The sequence below is a fragment of the Oncorhynchus clarkii genome, chromosome 27 (genome assembly GCF_045791955.1).
Source record: "Oncorhynchus clarkii lewisi isolate Uvic-CL-2024 chromosome 27, UVic_Ocla_1.0, whole genome shotgun sequence".
NCBI classification, from domain to species: domain Eukaryota; kingdom Metazoa; phylum Chordata; class Actinopteri; order Salmoniformes; family Salmonidae; genus Oncorhynchus; species Oncorhynchus clarkii.
The window spans coordinates 38431854-38454573 of NC_092173.1; the positions used below are offsets into that span (position 1 = coordinate 38431854).

The 22720-nt window shown below is 44.1% G+C and overlaps 2 protein-coding genes across 4 annotated transcripts in view; one reads left to right on the forward strand and one right to left on the reverse strand.

The window, feature by feature from the left end:
* Window positions 1-1237: 1237 nt before the first annotated feature.
* LOC139386144 (programmed cell death protein 10) lies at window positions 1238-17065 on the reverse strand. Of its 3 annotated transcripts, none has more exons than XM_071131594.1 (9): window positions 16876-16989; window positions 15631-15710; window positions 13758-13991; window positions 12344-12397; window positions 10935-11052; window positions 9043-9169; window positions 6239-6317; window positions 5044-5126; window positions 1238-1817 (listed from the first exon to the last, which is right to left on the reverse strand). In XM_071131594.1, exons 3-9 carry the CDS (start codon window positions 13845-13847, stop codon window positions 1736-1738), a joined length of 633 nt encoding a protein of 210 aa, XP_070987695.1. In that variant the 5' UTR covers window positions 13848-13991; window positions 15631-15710; window positions 16876-16989; the 3' UTR covers window positions 1238-1735. The 3 variants fall into 3 exon arrangements, with proteins under 3 accessions (XP_070987695.1, XP_070987696.1, XP_070987694.1); XM_071131595.1 differs by having other exon boundaries at window positions 15631-15675; window positions 16876-16985; XM_071131593.1 differs by lacking the exon at window positions 15631-15710 and having other exon boundaries at window positions 16876-17065.
* Window positions 17066-17390: 325 nt separating this feature from the next.
* LOC139385827 (neuroserpin-like) overlaps window positions 17391-22720 on the forward strand; it is a 59146-nt gene continuing 53816 nt past the window's right edge. Inside the window, exon 1 of the mRNA XM_071131076.1 lies at window positions 17391-17458. The gene's annotated coding sequence lies outside the window, so the exon portion shown is untranslated. The remainder of the gene's footprint in view (window positions 17459-22720) is intronic.

Sequence of the window (22720 nt, forward strand, 5' to 3'; positions counted from 1 at the left end):
AATTGAGCACAACCCTGACCTGAATCATAATAGTAAGAATGCCAAAATATACCTTCTACACATACATAACATACATACAGCTACTTTTCAAACATACCAGCTCAGTCAGATGGTTCTCTGCTCACGTCAACCTGCGTGCCGGGTCTCCTCTCCCAGGTGTCCTTAAGGGGTCCAGAGGTGTTCAGAAGTGCTTTCACACCACTAAGGCACTACAGACAAGTCTTTCATGTAGCTTTGGTTTGAATGAAGTTTGAATTAATTCCCCATTTTTCTCCAAGAGTGTCTGAATGTTTTTTTTTCTTCCAGTTTGTTCTTGACTTTATAACCTTGACATGATGCGTTGTCCCCTCACACCACTAAGTTGAAGTGTAGAACACAGTTAAAATAGGCACTGGCGCATCCAACACGAAGACCTCTCCAGTACCGTAACACAGAGTTAACTGCCAACAGCAGCCATAACAGTGGCAAAGAAAGCCCCCCCCACCACCACAAACACACTCTTTGATTTTATTATGCCTCTCAAAGCCTGGAGTCTCCTGGCAACCACGTCGTGAGAGTGAGGCTTGTGTTTGTGTCCAGCAGGCAGTTTCTCTGGTCTATTCAGATCGGACACCGGAGAAGAGCTTATCTTAGACCAGGGTACAATTAACCCCCCAAACACACTGCTCTGTCTCACGCGCATACCATACAGTAACATGTTCAGCATAGCAACACAGTAATTCACCAATTGCTTTAACAATCACTCCAACACAGACACCTACGAACACACACACAGACGATAGGGGGTGGAGAGAACATTTTGACCGTTTCCAATTGTCTTTGTACTCCCCTTACTTCTAATGGTGAACACACAGTAACCCAATGTCCAGCCGCCCTTAACACTTTAACACATAATGCGGTCAGATTAAACACTGACATACACTCTCTTGGGTATCATTTTAAACACACACACGTCAAGGCTGATTCTTCCATATCACTTAATTGCCTGGAATAATCTGATTTAGCTGATAACAGCAGCCGTCAATGGCAACAGGATCCCAAAAAATTAGGTCTCCAAGACTTCAATAATAAAACAAGACAAAAACGCTTTCTGAATGAGATCAACCGACTGCTAGAAACGGGTACCGACCAAGAATAGCTCCTTAACTCCACCATGGCAAATACCCTGTTACACAGAGAAAAAATACAACCTATATTACATGTAAAATGACAAACAAAAAGACCATTTTAAAAAATCTTTCCAAAATGTTTAAACTTTTTATTTGAACATTTTGCGACCAAATATCTGTTAAATATACACCATCATGTCTCATTGTTCAAGTTAGAATGTGAGGAAAAGAGTCTCTGTAGTTACACTCTGTTTTAGGAATCAACGGCCACATTAAGGCCCGGTGTTTTGGCTTTCACGCGGACAGAGTGGGAGAGAGAAAGTGGAAGAAAGAGAGGGGGGAGGGGGGGGGAGAGAGAGAAAAAGAGGAGCATTGACATCAGATACTCTGGGGCGATAGCATGATCGTGGAGGGAAAAAAATACAACAGTGTTAATTTAAAAAAAATCTCTGGCAATTATAGTCTGACCACCTGTAACTCTAAATGATGACCCCCCCCCCCCCCCACACCACCATGAAGCAAGACACAGGAAATGACACAGTCCCAAAAGCAGAATCTGAACATTGTACACGTAAAGGGTTTCCTGTCCTCTGATAAAAGCCGGGGTTGGTGTGGTTAACCCCAGTCTATGTCACGGTCTTGAAGGTCTGCAGTATTAGGTTGGTTTGGTGGATGAGCCTGTTGGCGCTGACGAACACGTTTATCGCCCTGGAAACAAGCGGGACAGAGAGAGAGAGAGAGAGACAGGGACACACAGGGAAGGCGGTGTCAGTCACAGGAAACCATGGCAACGCTGGGATTGATACAGTGCTTTGATCTGTCGAAATGTCAGGCTTCAGAGAATCAAGCCTAAATGTGATTTCACAGTGAATGGTTAATGGGAATGATTAAACAACGCTGAAAATGCCAAGTATCGTTTCTGCCACACAGTCACATGGTCAACTAAGCAGTACACCAGACAAAAAAACTAAGAATTATACTGATTTCTGCTTATACCACAAACAGAGTTAAAATGCAGAGACTCAGACCATTGATTGCTTTTGAAGTGACAGGTTGGTGTGAAATCTGTAACCCATCTCCGCTGTATCAGCACCATGGACAGCGCCCCACACAGTAAAGCAAGGCCGTCTTGGTAATGAATATAGGCTACAACAAGATAGATAGGGTAACCCCCCCCCATCCACAGGACAGTAGTGGAGAAGGTGGAAAGTTCCTTGGCGTACACATCACGGGGACAAACTGAATTGGTCCACCCACACAGACAGCGTTGTGAAGAAGGTGCAGCAGCGCCTCTTTGACCTCAGGAGGCTGAATAAATTTGGCTGGTCACCAAAAACACATTTTTTACAGATGCACAATCGAGAGCATCCTGTCGGGCTGTATCACTGCCTGATACGGCAACTGCTCCGCCCACAACCGTAAGGCTCTCCAGAGGGTAGTGAGGTCTGCACAACGCATCGCCGGGTGCAAACTACCTGCCCTCCAGGACACCTACACCACCCGATGTCACAGGAAGGCCAAAAAAAATAATCAAGGACAACAACCACCCGAGCCACTGCCTGTTCACCCCGCTATCATCCAGAAGGCGAGGTCAGTACAGGTGCATCAAAGCTGGGGCCGAGAGACTGAAAAACAACTTCTATCTCAAGGCCATGAGACTGTTAAACAGCCACCACTAACATTGAGTGGCTGCTGCCAACACACTGACTCATCTCTGGCCGCTTTAATACATTTAATAGATGGATTTAATAAAAAGGTTTTACTAGTCACTTTAAATAACGGCACTTTAATAAGGTCTACATATCTTACATTACTCATCTCATATGTATACACTGTATACTGTATTTTATACCATCTATTGCATCTTGACTATGTCGCACGGCCATCGCTCATCCATATATTTATATGTACATATTCTTATTCATTCCTTTACATTGTGTGTATTAAGTAGTTGTTGTGAAATTGTTAGATATTGCTGCATGGTCGGAACTAGAAGCACAAGCATTTCACTACACTCGCATTAACATCTGCTAACCGTGTCTATGTGACCAATAAAATGTTGATATGATTTGACAAAACAGCCCATGTGAATTCACCACGAATACAACTTGTTCTCTCTTTCCACAGTGCAGAGCATTTCAAAATGATCCTTGCTTGATGATGCCTAGAGAACCCTTTGGTTCTATCAATAACATGCTACCAGTGGGAACACTGCTTGGGTGAAGGTCTTGTCTGCGTTGGCATTGGACACAATGCAGAACCTCCGATATGGGAACCAAAATGAAACATCTGTGGTAAATATTACAGGCGGAGGCGTATCTCGTTATTCAAGTAGCCTATCACAGACGGGCAGAGTTTTCCTCCGATTTGTATGGAAATACAAAGGAGTCAAACCTAACCGCACAGTGGCTTTCTATGGCCCTCCCTACACATAAACACTCCTCGACGTGCTCTGTCCATGGTGCTGCCACAGCACAGCAGATACAGAATTCAGAACAACCTGGCACTCAATCATTTGAACTTTATATATATATATATATTAGGGACATACAAATAAAACTGAGGGGGCTAAGCCCCATTTTGCACCCTCGTAGGCCTGACGAACAGTAAACATTTTTGCACCCTCGTAGGCCTGACGAACAGTAAACATTTTTGCAGCCTCGTAGGCCTGACGAACAGTAAACATTTTTGCAGCCTCGTAGGCCTGACGAACAGTAAACATTTTTGCAGCCTCGTAGGCCTGACGAACAGTAAACATTTTTGCAGCCCCAGACAAGAACACCTGATTTAACTTGGCAACTTAATCATCAAGACCTCGATGAGTTGAATCAGGCGAGTTTGTCCAGCGCTACAATAAATATGTGTTCTGTCGGGGTCAGCGGTGGACTGGAGTTGGACTGTCGGGGTCAGTGGAGGACTGGAGTTGGGAAAACACGGATCTAAATGACGCAGATATAAACCCGTATGTATGGGTGATATATTGTACGGGCCAGATATAAACCCGTATGTATGGGTGATATAGTGTACGTGCCAGATAAACCCTTATGTATGGGTGATATATTGTACGGGCCAGATGTAAACCCGTATGTATGGGTGATATATTGTAAAGGTCAGATGTAAACCAGTATGGGTGATATATTGTACGGGCCAGATGTAAACCGTATGTATGGGTGATATATTGTACGGGCCAGATATAAACCCGTATGTATGGGTGATATGGGTTTATATCTGGCCCGTACAATATATCACCCATACATACGGGTTTATATCTGGCCCGTACAATATATCACCCATACATACGGGTTTATATCTGACCTTTACAATATATCACCCATACATCTGGGTTTATATCTGGCCCGTACAATATATGTATGGGTGATATTGCACGGGTCAGATATAAACCAGTATGGGTGATATATTGTACGGGTCAGATATAAACCAGTATGGGTGATATATTGTATGGGCCAGATATAAACCCGTATGTATGGGTGATATATTGTACGGGCCAGATATAAACCTGTATGTATGGGTGATATATTGTACGGGCCAGATATAAACCTGTATGTATGGGTGATATTGTAAAGGCCAGATATAAACCCGTATGTATGGGTGATATTTTGTACGGGCCAGATATGAACCCGTATGTATGGGTGATATAATGTACGGGCCAGATATGAACCCGTATGTATGGGTGATATAATGTACGGGCCAGATATAAACCCGTATGTATGGGTGATATAATGTACGGGCCAGATATAAACCTGTATATGTATGGGTGATATAATGTACGGGCCAGATATGAACCCGTATGTATGGGTGATATAATGTACGGGCCAGATATAAACCCGTATGTATGGGTGATATATTGTACGGGCCATGGAAGAGAACAGCAGGGTAGAAACTAAAAAAAAATAAGAGGTGATGAGGTTCTTACTTTCCATCTTTGAAGTAGGTTTTAAGTGTGTCGCTGAAGCTCTTGGAGTATTTCACAAACTCTTTCTTTTGGTGTTCCAGTGCCTGGGAAAAACAGACGCGTTTTACTCTCTTAGAAGATAATGGAGAGGAAAAAACACAAGAACGTCTCAAACTCTGACAGCCGAGGGAGAAAGAAACGAGAAAATATCTTAATCGGCCTGTGTGTCGTGTGTGTGTAGTGTTGTGTGTGTTTCGTGTGTGTTGAGTAGTGTGTGTGTGTAGTGTAGTGTGTGTGTGTAGGTAGTATGTAGTGTGTGTAGTGTGTGTAGTTAGTGTGTAGTGTGTGGAGTGTAGTGTGTGTGTCGGTAGTGTGTAGTGTGTCGTGTGTGTAGATAGTGTGTAGTGTGTCGTGTGTGTAGGTAGGTAGTGTGTAGTGTGTGTCGTGTGTATAGGTAGTGTAGTGTGTGTAGGTAGTGTGTAGCGTGTGTAGGTAGTGTGTAGTGTGTGTGTAGGTAGTGTGTAGTGTGTGTAGATAGTGTGTGTGTAGTGTGTGTGTAGTGTGTGTAGGTAGTGTGTAGTGTGTGTAGGTAGTGTGTAGTGTGTGTAGGTAGTGTGTAGTGTGGGTAGTGTAGTGTATAGTGTGTGTAGGTAGTGTGTAGTGTGGGTAGTGTAGTGTGTAGTGTAGTGTGTGTAGGTAGTGTGTAGTGTGTGTAGGTAGTGTGTAGTGTGTGTAGGTAATGTGTAGTGTGTGTAGGTAGTGTGTGTAGGTAATGTCTAGTGTGTAGTGTGTGTAGGTAATGTCTAGTGTGTAGTGTGTGTAGGTAGTGTGTAGTGTGTGTAGTGTGTAGTGTGTGTAGGTAGTGTGTGTGTAGTGTGTGTAGGTAGTGTGTGTGTAGTGTGTAGCTAGTGTGTGTAGGTAGTGTGTAGTGTGTGTAGGTAGTGTGTGTAGGTAGTGTGTAGTGTGTGTAGGTAGTGTGTAGTGTGTAGTGTGTGTAGGTAGTGTGTGTAGTGTGTGTAGGTAGTGTGTGTAGTGTGTGTAGGTAGTGTGTGTAGTGTGTGTAGGTAGTGTGTGTGTGTAGTGTGTAGGTAGTGTGTGTAGTGTGTGTAGGTAGTGTGTGTGTGTAGTGTGTGTAGGTAGTGTGTAGTGTGTGTAGGTAGTGTGTAGTGTGTGTAGGTAGTGTGTGTAGGTAGTGTGTAGTGTATAGTGCTCTCACCCGTCGGTTCTGGTACTGGTATTTCCGGAAGACAGTGTTGACGGTGTCCAGCAGTTCCTTGATGGCGCTGGCGATATCTCTGTGGACAGAGCATAACAATGACTTTTGGTCCACCAGCCAAGCTTCAATGCCATACAACTCTCCTTCCGTTGCCTCCAACTGCTCTTAAATACAAGTAAAACTAAATGCATGCTCTTCAACCGATCACTGCCTGCACCTGCCCGCCTGTCCAACATCACTACTCTGGACGGCTCTGACTTAGAATATGTGGACAACTACAAATACCTAGGTGTCTGGTTAGACTGTAAACTCTCCTTCCAGACTCACATCAAACATCTCCAATCCAAAGTTAAATCTAGAATTGGCTTCCTATTTCGCAAAAAAGCATCCTTCACTCATGCTGCCAAACATACCCTTGTAAAAATGACCATCCTACCAATCCTCGACTTCGGCGATGTCATTTACAAAATAGCCCCCAATACCCTACTAAATAAGTTGGATGCAGTCTATCACAGTGCCATCCGTTTTGTCACCAAAGCCCCATATACTACCCACCATTGCGACCTGTATGCTCTCGTTGGCTGGCCCTCGCTTCATACTCGTCGCCAAACCCACTGGCTCCATGTCATCTACAAGACCCTGCTAGGTAAAGTCCCCCCTTATCTCAGCTCGCTGGTCACCATAGCATCTCCCACCTGTAGCACGCGCTCCAGCAGGTATATCTCTCTAGTCACCCCCAAAACCAATTCTTTCTTTGGCCGCCTCTCCTTCCAGTTCTCTGCTGCCAATGACTGGAACGAACTACAAAAATCTCTGAAACTGGCAACACTTATCTCCCTCACTAGCTTTAAGCACCAGCTGTCAGAGCAGCTCACAGATTACTGCACCTGTACATAGCCCACCTATAATTTAGCCCAAACAACTACCCCTTTCCCTACTGTATTTATTTATTTATTTTGCTCCTTTGCACCCCATTATTTTTATTTCTACTTTGCACATTCTTCCACTGCAAATCTACCATTCCAGTGTTGTACTTGCTATATTGTATCTACTTTGCCACCATGGCCTTTTTGCCTTTACATCCCTTATCTCACCTCATTTTCTCACATCGTATATAGACTTGTTTCTACTGTATTATTGACTGTATGTTTGTTTTACTCCATGTGTAACTCTGTGTTGTTGTATGTGTCGAACTGCTTTGCTTTATCCTGGTCAGGTCACTATTGTAAATGAGAACTTGTTCTCAACTAGCCTACCTGGTTAAATAAAGGTGAAATAAAAATAAAATGTGTCAGGTAGATTTTAAAATACAATACATGTATTACTAGTAAGAAGTAATGTAGTATATTATTTCATTACATTTTTTGTGACTTGAGTCTTTAAACCAAGATCTCACGAGACAAACATTTTCACCTGCCCCTTTAAGGGCCAGAGGTTACCGTAGTAACTCGAGTCATGTTTGTCCCTGTGAGACTGACTAGTAGACGCTTTGTCTTCTCTTCTCTAGCAGTTGAAACTCAAAACATAGAAAAACAACCTAGCTTGTGAACAAAACAATGTAAATAATCAAGAAACACAAGGACAAAGTTTCACTTCAGTTTCAAGTAAATTAGACCAACTTTTATGGCTGAATCTTTCACTCAGTTCTTCACATGCAGACAGCCCCCAGCCAGGCAGAGTTTCAGCACCAGGTGGAATAGGCTATATAGGATTCTTAGTTCTTTAGTCCACCATGGCTGGTGAAATGAACATCTACCCGCATTTGGCAGGTGTTCATTTTAGGCCCCGTCTGTGGACAATGACTACAACAGCAGACAGACATCTAGAACCATCTCACCTCTCAGTCCAACAGCAGTCAGACATCTTGAACCATCTCACCTCTCAGTCCTTAGTCCAACAGCAGTCAAACATCTTGAGCCATCTCACCTCTCACTCCTTAGTCCAACAGCAGACAGACATCTTGAACCATCTCACCTCTCACTCCTTAGTCCAACAGCAGTCAAACATCTTGAATCATCTCACCTCTCACTCTTTAGTCCAACAGCAGACAGACATCTAGAACCATCTCACCTCTCAGTCCTTAGTCCAACAGCAGACAGACATCTTGAACCATCTCACCTCTCACTCCTTAGTCCAACAGCAGTCAGACATCTTGAACCATCTCACCTCTCAGTCCTTAGTCCAACAGCAGTCAGACATCTTGAACCATCTCACCTCTCACTCCTTAGTCCAACAGCAGTCAAACATCTTGAACCATCTCACCTCTCACTCCTTAGTCCAACAGCAGTCAGACATCTTGAACCATCTCACCTCTCAGTCCTTAGTCCAACAGCAGTCAGACATCTTGAACCATCTCACCTCTCAGTCCTTAGTCCAACAGCAGTCAGACATCTTGAACCATCTCACCTCTCTTACTCCTTCACCTTCCCTCCATCCTTACCTCCTTTCTAGAACCTCTTACTCTCAGACACACTCTCATTCCTCCCTCTGCACTTTTAAATACAGCTGAATTCTACTATGTTCCAAATTAAAAAAAAATTATATTCCACTGACAAAGTTACTTAGAGTAACTCAACAAACACAAATTCAATTTGAGAACTGGCAAATTGAGCCAAGACAGAAACAAGCCCTGAAAAGTCTGGGGGAGCAGAATTGCGTGTGTGTACTACTTGAGACTTAGTATTACAATGGAAAGAAAATGGGAACAAGAGAATGAGTGTGTTTTTGGAGAACTGTGTGCTTGTGAAGTGTTAATCACATCACTGAAGGTGTGCTGTGAGGTCTGCGAGCGAGTGTGTACTGACTTGATGGTCTGTAAGAAGCGTACTCTGTCGTTGATCTCGTCTGGGATCTTGCTGAGGATGTGTTTGAGTGCCCGAGCCTTGTCATTCAAGTCCTGGAACTCCTGCTCCGGCCTGTCAATCATGAACTCTATACACACACACACACACACACACAGGAAGAGAGCCACAGCCTTAGTCACCATGGAGACAGTCATGTCAACAAAAACAAGTGGTGGAATGTAGAGAGCATTCCAGGCCCTGACAGAACAGCCCCACCCAGAGAGCAGTCTGTGTGTGCGCCTGAACAAAAAGTTAGAAAAAAGTGCCACTGCAGTGTAACCTTGCTGACAGCAGGAGGTACAGCTCCTTCAGAAAGTTTTACTAGTTAAAAACTGATATCTTGAGTCACCCCTTTCTTGTGGAAAGTCTAAATAAGTTCAGGAGTAAATATTTGCTTAATTAACAAAGTTACATAATAACTTGCATGGACTCACTCCGTGTGCAATAATATTGTTTAACCATTTTTTAACGACTACCTCATCTCTGTACCCCACACAAACAATGATCTGTAAGGTCCATCAGTTGAGCAGTGTATTTCAAACAAAAAATTTGAATCACAAAGACCAGGGAGGTTTTCCAATGCCTCACAAAGGGCACCTATTGGTAGATCAAAAAGAATAAAAATACATTGAATATCCCTTTCAGCATGGTGAAGTTACTAATTACACTTCGGATGGTGTATCAATACACCCAGTCACTACCAAAGACACAGGTGTCCTTCCTAACTCAGTTGCCGGAGAGGAAGGAAACCGCTCAGGGATTTCACCATGAGGCCAATGGTGGCTTTAAAACAGTTACAGTTTAATGGCTGTGATCAACATTGTAGTTACTCCACAATACTGACCTAATTGAAAGAGGGAAAATAAGGAAGACTGTACAGAATAAAAATATTCCAAAACATGCATCCTGTTCGCAACAAGGCACTAAAGTAATACTGCAAAAAATGTGGCAAAGAAATTAACTTTACGTCCTGAATACAAAGTGTTATGTTCAGGGAAAATCCAGCACAACATCAACGAGAACCAGTTTACATATTTTCATGGTGGTGGCTGCATCATGTTATGGGTACGCTTGTCATCGGCAAGAACTAGGGAGTTTTTTGTGATAAAAAGAAACAGAAGAGGCCGAGTTACAGTTTTGGCTTGAAAATCAATGGCAAGAGTTGAAAATGGCTGTCTAGCAATGATCAACAACCAACTTGACAAGAGCTTGAATAATTTTTTAAAAGAATAATGTGCAAATATTGTACAATCCAGGTGTGCAAAACTCTTAGACTTACCCAGAAAGACTCACAACTGTAATCGCTGCAAAAGGTTATTCGAACATGATTTGACTCAGGGGTGGTAATATTAATATTTCTGTATTTCATTTTTAATACATTTGCTAAATGTTTTTATTTTATTTCAAGGCTTTTACTTTGTCGTTATGGGGTATTGTGTGTAGATGGGTGAGATCTATTTAATACATTTTGAGTTCAGGCTGTAAAAACAAAATGTGGAATAAGTCAAGGGGTATGAATACTTTCTGAAGGCACTGTTTATTTAGTATTCAAACAGAAGCAAAGGCCCTCACATCACGGTGTGACTGTGTGTCCGTGTGTAACTATAGCTGAGCTTCTCATTCTGTGCACATGAATTCATTACTACCATCAATCAGGCCATGCAGGAGAGAAAATTCAAGCCTGGAGGGAAGAAATGTCTCACAGGAAGGAGAGGTTGTTTTATTAGTGGAGAAACAGCCCCATCCTGAGGTGAGAGACGGTACTGTACACAGATGCACAATACCTATCATAATCTAGGACTAGGTTATTCACTGCAGAACAGAGAGAGACACAATCAGAAACAGACACACACCTTCCACATCGTCTGCAGCCATTCGCAGTAGTGACTCAGTGAAGTTGACCTCCACTTTCTTCTTCTCCAGGATCTTCATGATGATGTCCTGGGTCAGCCCTGGGTTCTCCTTCTCAGCCTGACAATCAATCACAGAACACACATCAGTCTATGACAAGAATGTTTGCCCTAGCATTTTGTCATTAGGGATTAAAAAAAGAAAAATAACAATTTTAAAAGTAAATTTCCTGTAATTCTGCACATTTTGTAAACGAAATCAATGGGGCCCCATGACATTTGGGGAATTGTAGATTCTCATTTTTATTTTGGCAATTGTTAGATCCAAAAGATTATCTTTAAAAATATATATAGCTTCATTATCTATTCGACATACTTTATACGTGTTTGTTTGTTTATATATTTTTGGAGTGGCGGCAACGATTTAGCAGCAGCGCTAAATGAATAGGGGAAACACTGGACAATCAACCACAGAACATATGCAGACACACACCAGGCATTACTAATCAACCACAGAACATATGCAGACACACACCAGGCATTACTAATCAACTACAAAAACACACACATTTACGATAATAGAACACAGACCCATGATCAGAGTTAGACACTGTCAGACTGTCAGATTTGAATCAAACTGGAACAGTGGTACCACTCATAGGGGTATTTTACGAAGCTAGTTAGATCCACTCTGAGTTTTCTAAGCTAGACAGTTTCAGTTAGCTTCACATTCCAGCTCAAGCTTCCTCTATGATAGGAAGGCGGCTATGGATCCTGCTGCTAATTCAAGACAGCTCTCCAGCAGGCTATTGTGGGAATGGGCTATGAGAAGAGCAATCTTTCTTCGTGTCGACGGTTATCTTGAATTGAACTCAGAATTGACCAAAGTGAGCTCCTCTATCCCGTCTCAAATGCCCTGTCCCCCTCCGCGTATAAGCGCTGCCCTGCCCCCCTCCGCGTATAAACGCTGCCCTGTCCCCCTCCGCATATAAACGCTGCCCTGTCCCCCTCCGCGTATAAACGCTGCCCTGTCCCCCTCCGCGTATAAACGCTGCCCTGTCCCCCTCCGCGTATAAACGCTGCCCTGTCCCCCTCCGCGTATAAACGCTGCCCTGTCCCCCTCCGCGTATAAACGCTGCCCTGTCCCCCTCCGCGTATAAACGCTGCCCTGTCCCCCTCCGCGTATAAACGCTGCCCTGTCCCCCTCCGCGTATAAACGCTGCCCTGTCCCCCTCCGCGTATAAACGCTGCCCTGTCCCCCTCCGCGTATAAACGCTGCCCTGTCCCCCTCCGCGTATAAACGCTGCCCTGTCCCCCTCCGCGTATAAACGCTGCCCTGTCCCCCTCCGCGTATAAACGCTGCCCTGTCCCCCTCCATGTATAAACAATGCCCTGTCGCTCCATCTCCTTACCTTTATAAACGCTGCCCTCAGGGTCTGTGCTGCCGACAGGTTCACTCTCTCCAACTGTAAACACATTATCACTGCATCAAAACCCTTCTTACAGATACCAGCTTCTAATTAACATAGAATACACACATCTCAAAAACAAGGAAAGCAAACACCTATACTAATTATCACAACATGAAAACACTTCAAACTGCATAGTTAGTAGCTACATACATAGAAAAACCATCTCATTAGCTAACACGGCAGACAACAACAAAAACTACAGTATACTGGTACACAAACAACATTGAACAAAACAAGCCTGTGTGTTATTGGTTTTACTCTCCTTGTGGGTACTAGGAGACCTTACAAGGAGAGTAAAACCAGGACATTTTGATAAGTGGGGACATTTTGTTTGTCCCCACAGGGAAAATTGGTATTTTATGGTTAGGTTTAGGGTTTACGATTAGTGAAAATAGGATTTTGAATTGGAATAAATTGTTTGGTCCCGGAAGGATAGTTGTCGTGTGTGTGACTAATACCTGGACTAGCTGAGTCAGTGAAACAGCAACCTCCCCACATCAAAGTGGCCACAGGGAACTCCTTTGCATCATCAGAGAGACACTGGTGCTATACACAGTAATTATCACACTCCTCCATCCCTCGCTCTTCCCTACCACCCATCACCCCTTTAAACACAAACTCCCGCTGCTCTCTCTGTGATCTGTGACTACCCCTCTTCTTCCTCTGTCTCCATTCCCTCTGTTTTTATCTTCCTGCCAAATGACACCTATTCAAACCTTGAAAATCTGATTCATTTTTTTTTGCCAGATTCTGTTTTTCCCCCCCCAATTCCATTTTCCTCCTCGTTGTTTTTCTCGATTTCTGTTTCCCCCCGTTTGTTCAGGTTCTCACTCTCAAAAGCAGACTGTTTGAATAGAAAAACAACACAACTGGAAGTTCTACGTCCACAACAAAACAGTGGTCATTACATTAGCATCATCAATAACGGCAACACAAAGTGGCAGACAAACGGGCTCACACAGAAAGGGGCGTTCCTGTGCAGTTTCCTCTTCAACAAGATGAAGGAAAGTATGAATCCCTAATGCATTTTCTTCATGTCATATGACAATCTTGGCCAAAATAATGAATTTTCAAATAAATTCAATACATTTATAGTTCATCAATAGATTTTTGAATATTGCTGAATTCTGTTTTTATGTCTGTATTCCGTGATTCTGTCCGCGTTCTCCACAATACCGATTTTATAGAGACCCATTTACCCTGACCCTATTTCTCCAATCCAACCACACTCTCTCCCCCCATCCCTCCCTCGTGACTAAGGGTCGTTACATGTGTTATAACCTTAAGAGACCATAGCACGCACACGCCCCATTCAACACTACATCCTGTCTTTACCAAATCCTTTCCTCCTTACCTCGTGGAAGACGGGGTACATCACAGTGTAGAGTGTCATGGAAACCATTGAGGTCGTCTCTGCTTCATTCTTCATCTCTTCCATTGTCATCCTCGTCCAGAGGCCAACGTTTCTGTACTTGTGTCTGTATATGTGTATGGAGTGAAGGCTGCTTCCAGGGCAGGGCTCACCTCATTCACTGATTACAACTCTCAGAGAAGAGGAAGCTGGGGGGGGGGGGGGGGGGGGCAGGACCTGAGGAGAGAAGACGGGGTAAGAAAGGGTAGAATGGGAGGTAAAGGACAGAAAAGACCATCCAACATTACATAGCCTACTTCATCACCATAATACCTCATTTAAGGTATGTTCATTGCTTGAGGTCTAAATGTAGGCCTTGTTCTGTCCTAGTAATGTCTACGTCAACAAACACGGTCTAGCCTTGGAGGGCGGTGACATTATATAACCAGGTAAACATTCCATCTGGCTCCGGTTCAAAGTCAAACATGTGGTGCAGGGCGGTGGGTGTGGAGAGACCGACACAGACCCTAAGCTCTACGAGACACCTGGCCCTGCCTGTGTACACCTGTGCATCTGAGCAAGCATGATAAGGTTCTCTATCCTCCTACTGACTGACACTTTCAGCAGCATTATCTACTGTATGACGTCACCCGGGGCCATTACCAGACAGCTCTTCACTGTGTGTAACTGGATGCATTTAGATGCCAGGAGGGAGTGTCAATGCTGCCCTTGTTCTGCAGATACTGACTGACTGAGTGACGGTTTCTTTCCCTCTGTCACTGCGATTCCATGACTCAGCCCCAGCTGACGAAAGGTGACCGTTTTATTTCTGGCCAGGCAGTGTCTTCAGAGGGTGTTAATAAAACCATAGCTAGTGGCTGCTCTGAGCACTGCTCCCAGGTCAGCTGCACCGCTATTTATTCCTTTCAGACCAAAATGGAGGCAGGGAAAACTGATCCTGGAGACTCCACGTGTCAAACTCATTCCACGGAGGGCCGAGGGGCTGCAGATTTCCCCTCCTCCCTTGTACTTGATTGATGAAATAAAGTCAGTAATTAGTAAATAACTCCCCTCACCTGGTTGCCTAGGAGTTATTGAAAGGAAAACCCACAGATACCATGACACCTACAGTAGCCGATGTCACAGGAAGGACAAAAAGATCATCAAGGACAACAACCACCCGAGCCACTGCCTGTTCACCCCGCTATCATCCAGAAGGCGAGGTCAGTACAGGTGCATCAAAGCTTGGACCGAGAGACTGAGAAACAGCTTCTATCTCAAGGCCATCAGACTGTTAAAGAGCCATCAGTAACAGAGAGGCTGCTGCCAACATACAGACTTGAAATCATTGGCCACTTTAATAAATGGAACTCTAGTCACTTTAATAATGTTTACGCATCTTACATTACTCATCTCATATGTATATACTGTATTTTATACCATCTGTTGCATCTTGCCTATGCAGCTCTGTCATTGCTCATCCATATGTGTATATATTCTCTTTCCATTCCTTTACTTAAGACTGTCGGAACTAGAAGCACAAGCATTTCACTACACCTGCATTAACATCTGCTAACCATGTGTATGTGACCAATAACATTTGATTTGGTTTGGTTTTTACTAGACTCTCCATGGAATGAGTTTGACACCCCTGCCTTAGGCCATGTCCCAATAATCTCACAACAAGCTTCCATTTCTTGACTCATTTCCTTCATGGTCACTGATTTGAAAGGACTTGATAACAGCCTTAAGGAACCATAGTGAGACTAGACACATTCCCACCAATCAGTGAAGAGTGTGTGTGTGTGTGTGTGTGTGGGGGGGGGGGGGGGCAATGGCTGAGGAAAGGAAAAAGATTGGACACATTCTTTCTTACCTAGCACTATGCTCCTCTCGGTTGACTATTATCTGTCCAGCTTTACTGTGGGCAATATGCTGATTAGATGGGCCACTGGCCTGCAGAACATGACATCACTTTTAAGAATGAAGGTCTCAGTTGTCCAGTCTGTCATGGTACAAAGACCAAGCTATACATCTAAGTCCATTAATATGTTATTTCAGGCAGTAATGCCTTAATCACATTGTAAAAATGTATAGGTTTATTACTGGCTGTTAAACTTCATTTTATGTCCACAGAGTCATTTGTCACATAAAGTAAAGCGCGTGGACGGCTGACTGATCAGATAAGCCAGATGATATGGAGAAATGTACAGCAGTTACAACAGATGTCTCTCAAATGAGCTAATTACATTTCCAACTACTCGTGACATTTTATTAGAATGATGTCATCGTTTGATGAAAACTGCGGTGTAATCATTTGTCCAAACACCACCAGAGTTTGTGTGGGACAGATTTAGGTAACATAACATAAGGTTAACATAACTCGTTTCGTTCGCTTCCGTTGAAGAGACCATTTGCACCAGAATCAGCAGAATAAATACACCCCTCGACTCTGTCTGGACAAGGCGAAAGCAGTTCGTCACTTCGATAACGAAGGGACTTTTTCCGTAGCAGGTTAGGCGGCAGGTTAAGGTTAGGAAAATGCTCTCCTAACTTACTAAGAAAATCAGTTTGTATAGAAGTGCGGTGAAATGAGTTTGTCCCGTCTCGACAGACAGACTAGCTAGCAGCTACCGTGCGACGTTAACGGAACCGGTAGCGTTTGTCCATAGCCAACCAGTTACGTAAACTGACTGAACCGAGGCTAGGTAGCCAACTAGCGCTTAGCTACGTAAACAAGTTTCGTCGGTTGTTAGCTAAGCTAGCTATTTTAGCAAGCTGGGTGTCACCTGCCACTGGCAGAGTACCACACTAAGAATATTAACCAGATCATTTAAGTGTAGTTATATAATAACCACAGTTTCGTTGCTTGTAGTTAGTAATTTCATTGTCCTAATCCACCGACAACTCCTATCTATCACGATCACCTGTTAGCTAAACATACTTCAAAAACAATGAGGGTCATTTCTAAATAGTAACTTAGTTGCCATAGCCAATTTGTAGGACTCGTCGTCCAGGAAGGTAGTTAAGTTACTAACGTTAGCTAGCTAAACAAAAACAAACAAAAAACGATTTTCTAACGTTAGTTGGTGAAATAGTAACGTTGCCTTTAGCTACATACCTGTTTACACCGTGGTATGCTGCTTATTTAGACCGAAGTAGGCTCATTTGCCGTGACTAGCATTAGCCAGTCGAGTGTTTTCTTTTCTCATTCAAAGACGGAAGTTTTCTGTATGATCAAACTGTCTGGGCAAAGGTTTTTTTTTTTCAGCTGTCCACCAAATGGGTTGACGGTTGTAGTTTTTTCATACGTCTCCAAAAATGGCAGTGATAAAGATATAGTAACTATAAAAACTACAACTCCCAACTAGTTCAAGCAATTATGTGGCGTTCTACACGAAACAACTAAAGCGTCAACAAGCTTATTTAGATTTTAAAAAATACAAAAACGACATCTCTCACAGACACACTCCATCCCAGGCAAACAAAAATGTTACATTGATAGTAGAAAAAAAAGTACTAAAATCAAAAGAGTGCGTAGTTTTACAGGAAGAGTAGTGAATAACCAATCAGCGCATGGAGAGGGTGGGACAAGAGCGAAAATATTTAGCTCGGAGAGCGACCTGCCGCGGCGGTGAAGAGAAACAGCGAGGCAACGCAAGAGACCGTACAGCATCCCTACAGTAACTACCCGATACCGTTCGGTAAGGCATATTTACGATCTTTTGAAATACGCAAAAATTGGTTCAAAGCATTGTGTGTATATCAGTTATACATCAATGGTTTGATTGCTGCCATTTTCACGTTTAGATTTGACGATTGGGGATTTTATCATAGTTTGTGATATGTTCATGTTTTCACATTATAAAGGTGCGGTTTTATGCCATGGCAAAAATGAAGTTACTAGGCTACCACGAGGAATATTCTCTGTCACTTTGTGTTTTCTGATAATTTTGTCCGTACTGAGTCTATTAATCTAACAAAAATGCTGATCTATTCACAAAAGGCATCAGCGATAGCCAGTTGAGGACACACACAATTACATTATTGTGGGTCTCTAATGTCCTTGAAATGGATTACGCCTAGTATTGACTGGAAATTCCTTCTCTCGAGTGTTTTATGTTATAATAACAGGGTTGATTTCCCACCTGGGGAACCACACGCCCAGGCCCCGGGGAACCACACGCCCAGGCCTTGGGGCACCACACGCCCAGGCCAGGAAAACATTGTTGTTTATTGAAACAGTTCACTTCCTGCATTTTTAACACAAGTAGTGTTGAAAATAAGTTGGGAGTTTTATAATGATATTCTACACATTTTGCCATGATGCTGAGATAAAATGTTGCAGTTTAAAGCTAATTTCCTGCTATTCTACACATTTTGCCATGACACACATTTTGACTCACATGAATAACAATGCTAATGCAAATGATCAAGAACATGTTACTTAAAAATGATTGAAAAATAGCAAACCAGTTAGTTCACTAGGCCTACACCACCTCCACCAAAGCCATTGGGGAAAAAAAATCTCCACTTTGCTTGTATGCGTCATAGAAACAAACTGAGACGAACAACCATATTTTGTTATTAATCCCATTAATCCCATGACGTATCGTTTGTTAATCTCTGATGATGAGCTGGCTGTGAACTCGGTGTGTGTGTGTGTGTGTGTGTGTGTGTGTCACTCCTCTGATTGCCAGTGAGTGCTGAATTAATTGCATTTCAGTAATTAAATTACTTTGAAATCAGCCTTGTGCCACATTGGTGGGGGGGTGGGTATATGTGTGTGTTTGCGGTTGGTGCAGCACACAGAGGCGATAAAGGATAGGTATGCACAGAAGCTGCCACGATTTCCTCGTCTGAGACCTGAAGAGTGGCTGGCTGTGTGCCTCCCAGGCAGGGGAAGGGCTGACCGTTTAGCCTAGTGGGCACAGTCACTGTCCTTTGAGCAGGAAGCTCAAGCAGGCAGTCATACTGTATCATACTGTACAACAGATCAAACCTGGAACGTCAAGATCTCACTCATGCGGAAACAGGCCTCTGTTGAAAAATCTGTTTCATCTCAGTTTCATCACTTTGGTTCTAACTGGGTTATTCATGGTTAACTGGGTTATTCATGGTTAACTGGGTTGTTCATGGTTAACTGGGTTATTCATGGGTAACTGGGTTATTCATGGCTAACTGGGTTATTCATGGTTAACTGGGTTATTCATGGTTAACTGGGTTATTCATGGCTAACTGGGTTATTCATGGCTAACTGGGTTATTCATGGCTAACTGGGTTATTCATGGTTAACTGGGTTGTTCATGGTTAACTGGGTTGTTCATGGTTAACTGGGTTGTTCATGGTTAACTGGGTTGTTCATGGTTAACTGGGTTATTCATGGTTAACTGGGTTGTTCATGGTTAACTGGGTTGTTCATGGTTAACTGGGTTGTTCATGGTTTGTTCATGGTTAACTGGGTTGTTCATGGTTAACTGGGTTGTTCATGGTTAACTGGGTTGTTCATGGTTAACTGGGTTGATCATGGTTAACTGGGTTGATCATGGTTACCTGGGTTGTTCATGGTTAACTGGGTTATTCATGGTTAACTGGGTTATTAAAGGTTAAAGTCAAGAGAAATTCATGAAAAAGCAAGCCTTGCCACGAGAGAGACCACAGCAGAGAGTCACGGCAGAAACAAACGTCTGGAACAACATTTATGGAACAACAGCTTCTCTGAGTCCACTGGTAGGAATACATTAGGGCTGCAGTTGTATGTTAATGCACTGGAAGTCAGAATGAGATTTGGATACATAGTAGAAATATACTCTGTAGAGGCTGCCACATTGGAATACACACACACACACACACACACACACACACAAACACACACACACACAGGGATTGAAACAGCAGGTTTGTCCTTTACAATCCACAAGAGATTAGTTGATCCTCTGAGTGAAAGAAAGGGGGATGAGAGAGAGAGAGAAAGGGGGATGAGAGAGAGAGAGAAAGGGGGATGAGAGAGAAAGGGGGATGAGAGAGAGAGAGAGAAAGGGGGATGAGAGAGAGAGAGAAAGGGGGATGAGAGAGAGAGAGAAAGGGGGATGAGAGAGAGAGAGAAAGGGGGATGAGAGAGAGAGAGAAAGGTGGATGAGAGAGAGAGAGAAATGAGGATGAGAGAGAGAGAGAAAGGGGGATGAGAGAGAGAGAGAAAGGGGGATGAGAGAGAGGGAGAGAAAGGGGGATGAGAGAGAGAGAAAGGGGGATGAGAGAGAGAGAGAGAGAAAGGGGGATGAGAGAAAGGGGGATGAGAGAGAGAGAGAGAAAGGGGGATGAGAGAGAGAAAGGGGGATGAGAGAGAGAGAGGGGGGATGAGAGAGATAGAGAAAGGGGGATGAGAGAGAGAGAAAGGTGGATGAGAGAGAGAGAGAAATGAGGATGAGAGAGAGAGAGAAAGGGGGATGAGAGAGAGAGAGAAAGGGGGATGAGAGAGAGGGAGAGAAAGGGGGATGAGAGAGAGAGAGAAAGGGGGATGAGAGAGAGAGAGAGAAAGGGGGATGAGAGAAAGGGGGATGAGAGAGAGAGAGAGAAAGGGGGATGAGAGAGAGAAAGGGGGATGAGAGAGAGAGAGGGGGGATGAGAGAGATAGAGAAAGGGGGATGAGAGAGAGAGAAAGGGGATAAGAGAGAGAGAGGGGGATGAGAGAGATAGAAATGGGGATGAGAGAGAGATAGAGAAAGGGGGATGAAAGAGAGAGAGACAAAGGGGGATGAGAGAGAATGGAATGAGGGGGAGATGAGTGACAGAGAGAGGCAGTGATAAAGAGATGAGGGTGAAAGAGAATAGATGTATAGTGAAGGTGTCAATACAGAGGGGAGATGATGCACCGTTGTTTCCAGCCAAGGATTATACTCCTACATAAAATACCCCTCACACACAACGTCACACATACAGTAACCATATCAGATTGATATGAATCTGTAATTATACTGCAATACTAGAGGTATGATGCTCATATACAGTACTGGAACGATAGATATTCTCCCACACACACTTTCCCTCTTTACATAGTCCACAGCCCTATGTTATAACACACACATACACAACCACATAACACACTGTCCTCAGTTCGGGTATTGATTTGCTGGCTGTTGTGGGTGGGCTGCTGATCAGGCAGAATGACTGATAGAGACAGATCCTGTCCTCCCTTCAATATCACCTCTCTCTCTTTCTGTCTCTCTCCCTCTCTCTCTCCACACCCACACCTCTCTCTCTCTCTCTCTCTCTCTCTCTCTCTCTCTCTCTCTCTCTCTCACACCCATACCCATCTCTCTCTCTTTCTCCATCTCTCTCTCTCTCCACACCCATCTCTCTCTCTCAATTCAAGGGGCTTTATTGGCATGGGAAACATGTGTTAACATTGCCAAAGCAAGTGAGGTAGATAATATACAATAAGTGAAATAAACAATAAAAATGATATATCCATCCATCCATCCTGCCCTCTCTCTCTCACATACAGTACATACCCAGCACACACACATTAAATGCAAAGGAGGTCAGCGATAGAGACAGATCTTGTCCATTCTCATGATCAGGACATCTCACACCCCACTGCTGCACTGCTACTCTCTTTCCATCCCCATCTCTCTCTCTCTCTCTCTCTCTCTCTCTCTCTCTCTCTCTCTCTCTCTCCACCCCCCCTCTCTCTCTCTCCCCATCCCCCTCTCTCTCTCTCTCCACCCCCTGTCTCTCTCTCTCCATCACTCTCTCTCTCATTCCATCCCCCTCTCTCTATCTCTCTCTCTCTCTCTCTCTGTCTCTCTCTCCACCCCCCCCCCCCTCTCTCTCTCTCTCTCTCGCTCTCTCTCTCTCTCTCTCCCTCCATCCCCCTCTCTCTCTCTCCATCCCTCTCTCTCTCCATCCCACCCTCTCTCTCTCCATCCCTCTCACTCTCTCTCTTTCTCTCTCTCCCATCCCCCTCTATCTCTCTCTCCACCCCCCCCTCTCTCTCTCCATCCATCCCTCTCTCTCTCACTCCATCCCTCTCTCTCTCTCTCACTCCATCCCTCTCTCTCTCTCTCTCTCCATCCCCCCCTCTCTCTCTCTCTCTCTCCATCCCCCTCTCTCTCTCTCTCTCTCTCCATCCCCCTCTTTCTCTTTCTCTCTCTCTCTCCATCCCCCTCTCTCTCTCTCCATCCCCCCCCCTCTCTCTCTCCATCGCCCTCTTTCTCTCTCTCTCTCTCTCTCTCCATCCCTCTCTCTCTCACCATCCTGCTCTCTCTCTCTCCATCCATCTCTCTCTCCCTCTCTCTCAATCCCTCTCTCTATTTTCATCCCTCTCTCTCCCCACCCATCCCTCTCTCTCTCTCCATGATCCCTCTCTCTCTCCATCATTACTCTCTCTCTCTCTCTCTCTCTCTCTCTCATCCCTCTCTCTCATCCCTCTCGGTCTCTCATCCCTCTCCCTCTCTCCATCCCTCTCTCCATGTCTCCATTCCTCCTTTTTTTGTTCTCTCCTCTATCCTCTTTTCTCTATCCTCTTCCCTGTGTGTGTGTGTGTGTGTGTGTTTCCCTGTGGGTGTGTGGAAAGGGGTCAAGCATTGTGGGGTGCTGTTGTGCTATGTAAGGGGGGGGGGGGGGGTTGTTGACTAACTTTGGCTCCACATCAGCCCTTGTTTCCCTGTTGTTTCTCTCTGTCTGTTAACAGGGATTAATAAGTGGTTGACCTCAGTTGACCCCTGTGTTGTGTGCAGAGTGTACTATGAGATTTATGTGGCAGCTCGTATGACACCTGATTCAATTTACAAGCAAGAGGGAGAGCCACCCGGGAATGATTCTAGCAGGCTGTAGCAGCAATAGGGGAATGATTCTAGCAGGCTGTAGCAGCAATAGGGGAATGATTCTAGCAGGCTGTAGCAGCAATAGGGGAATGATTCTAGCAGGCTGTAGCAGCAATAGGGGAATGATTCTAGCAGGCTGTA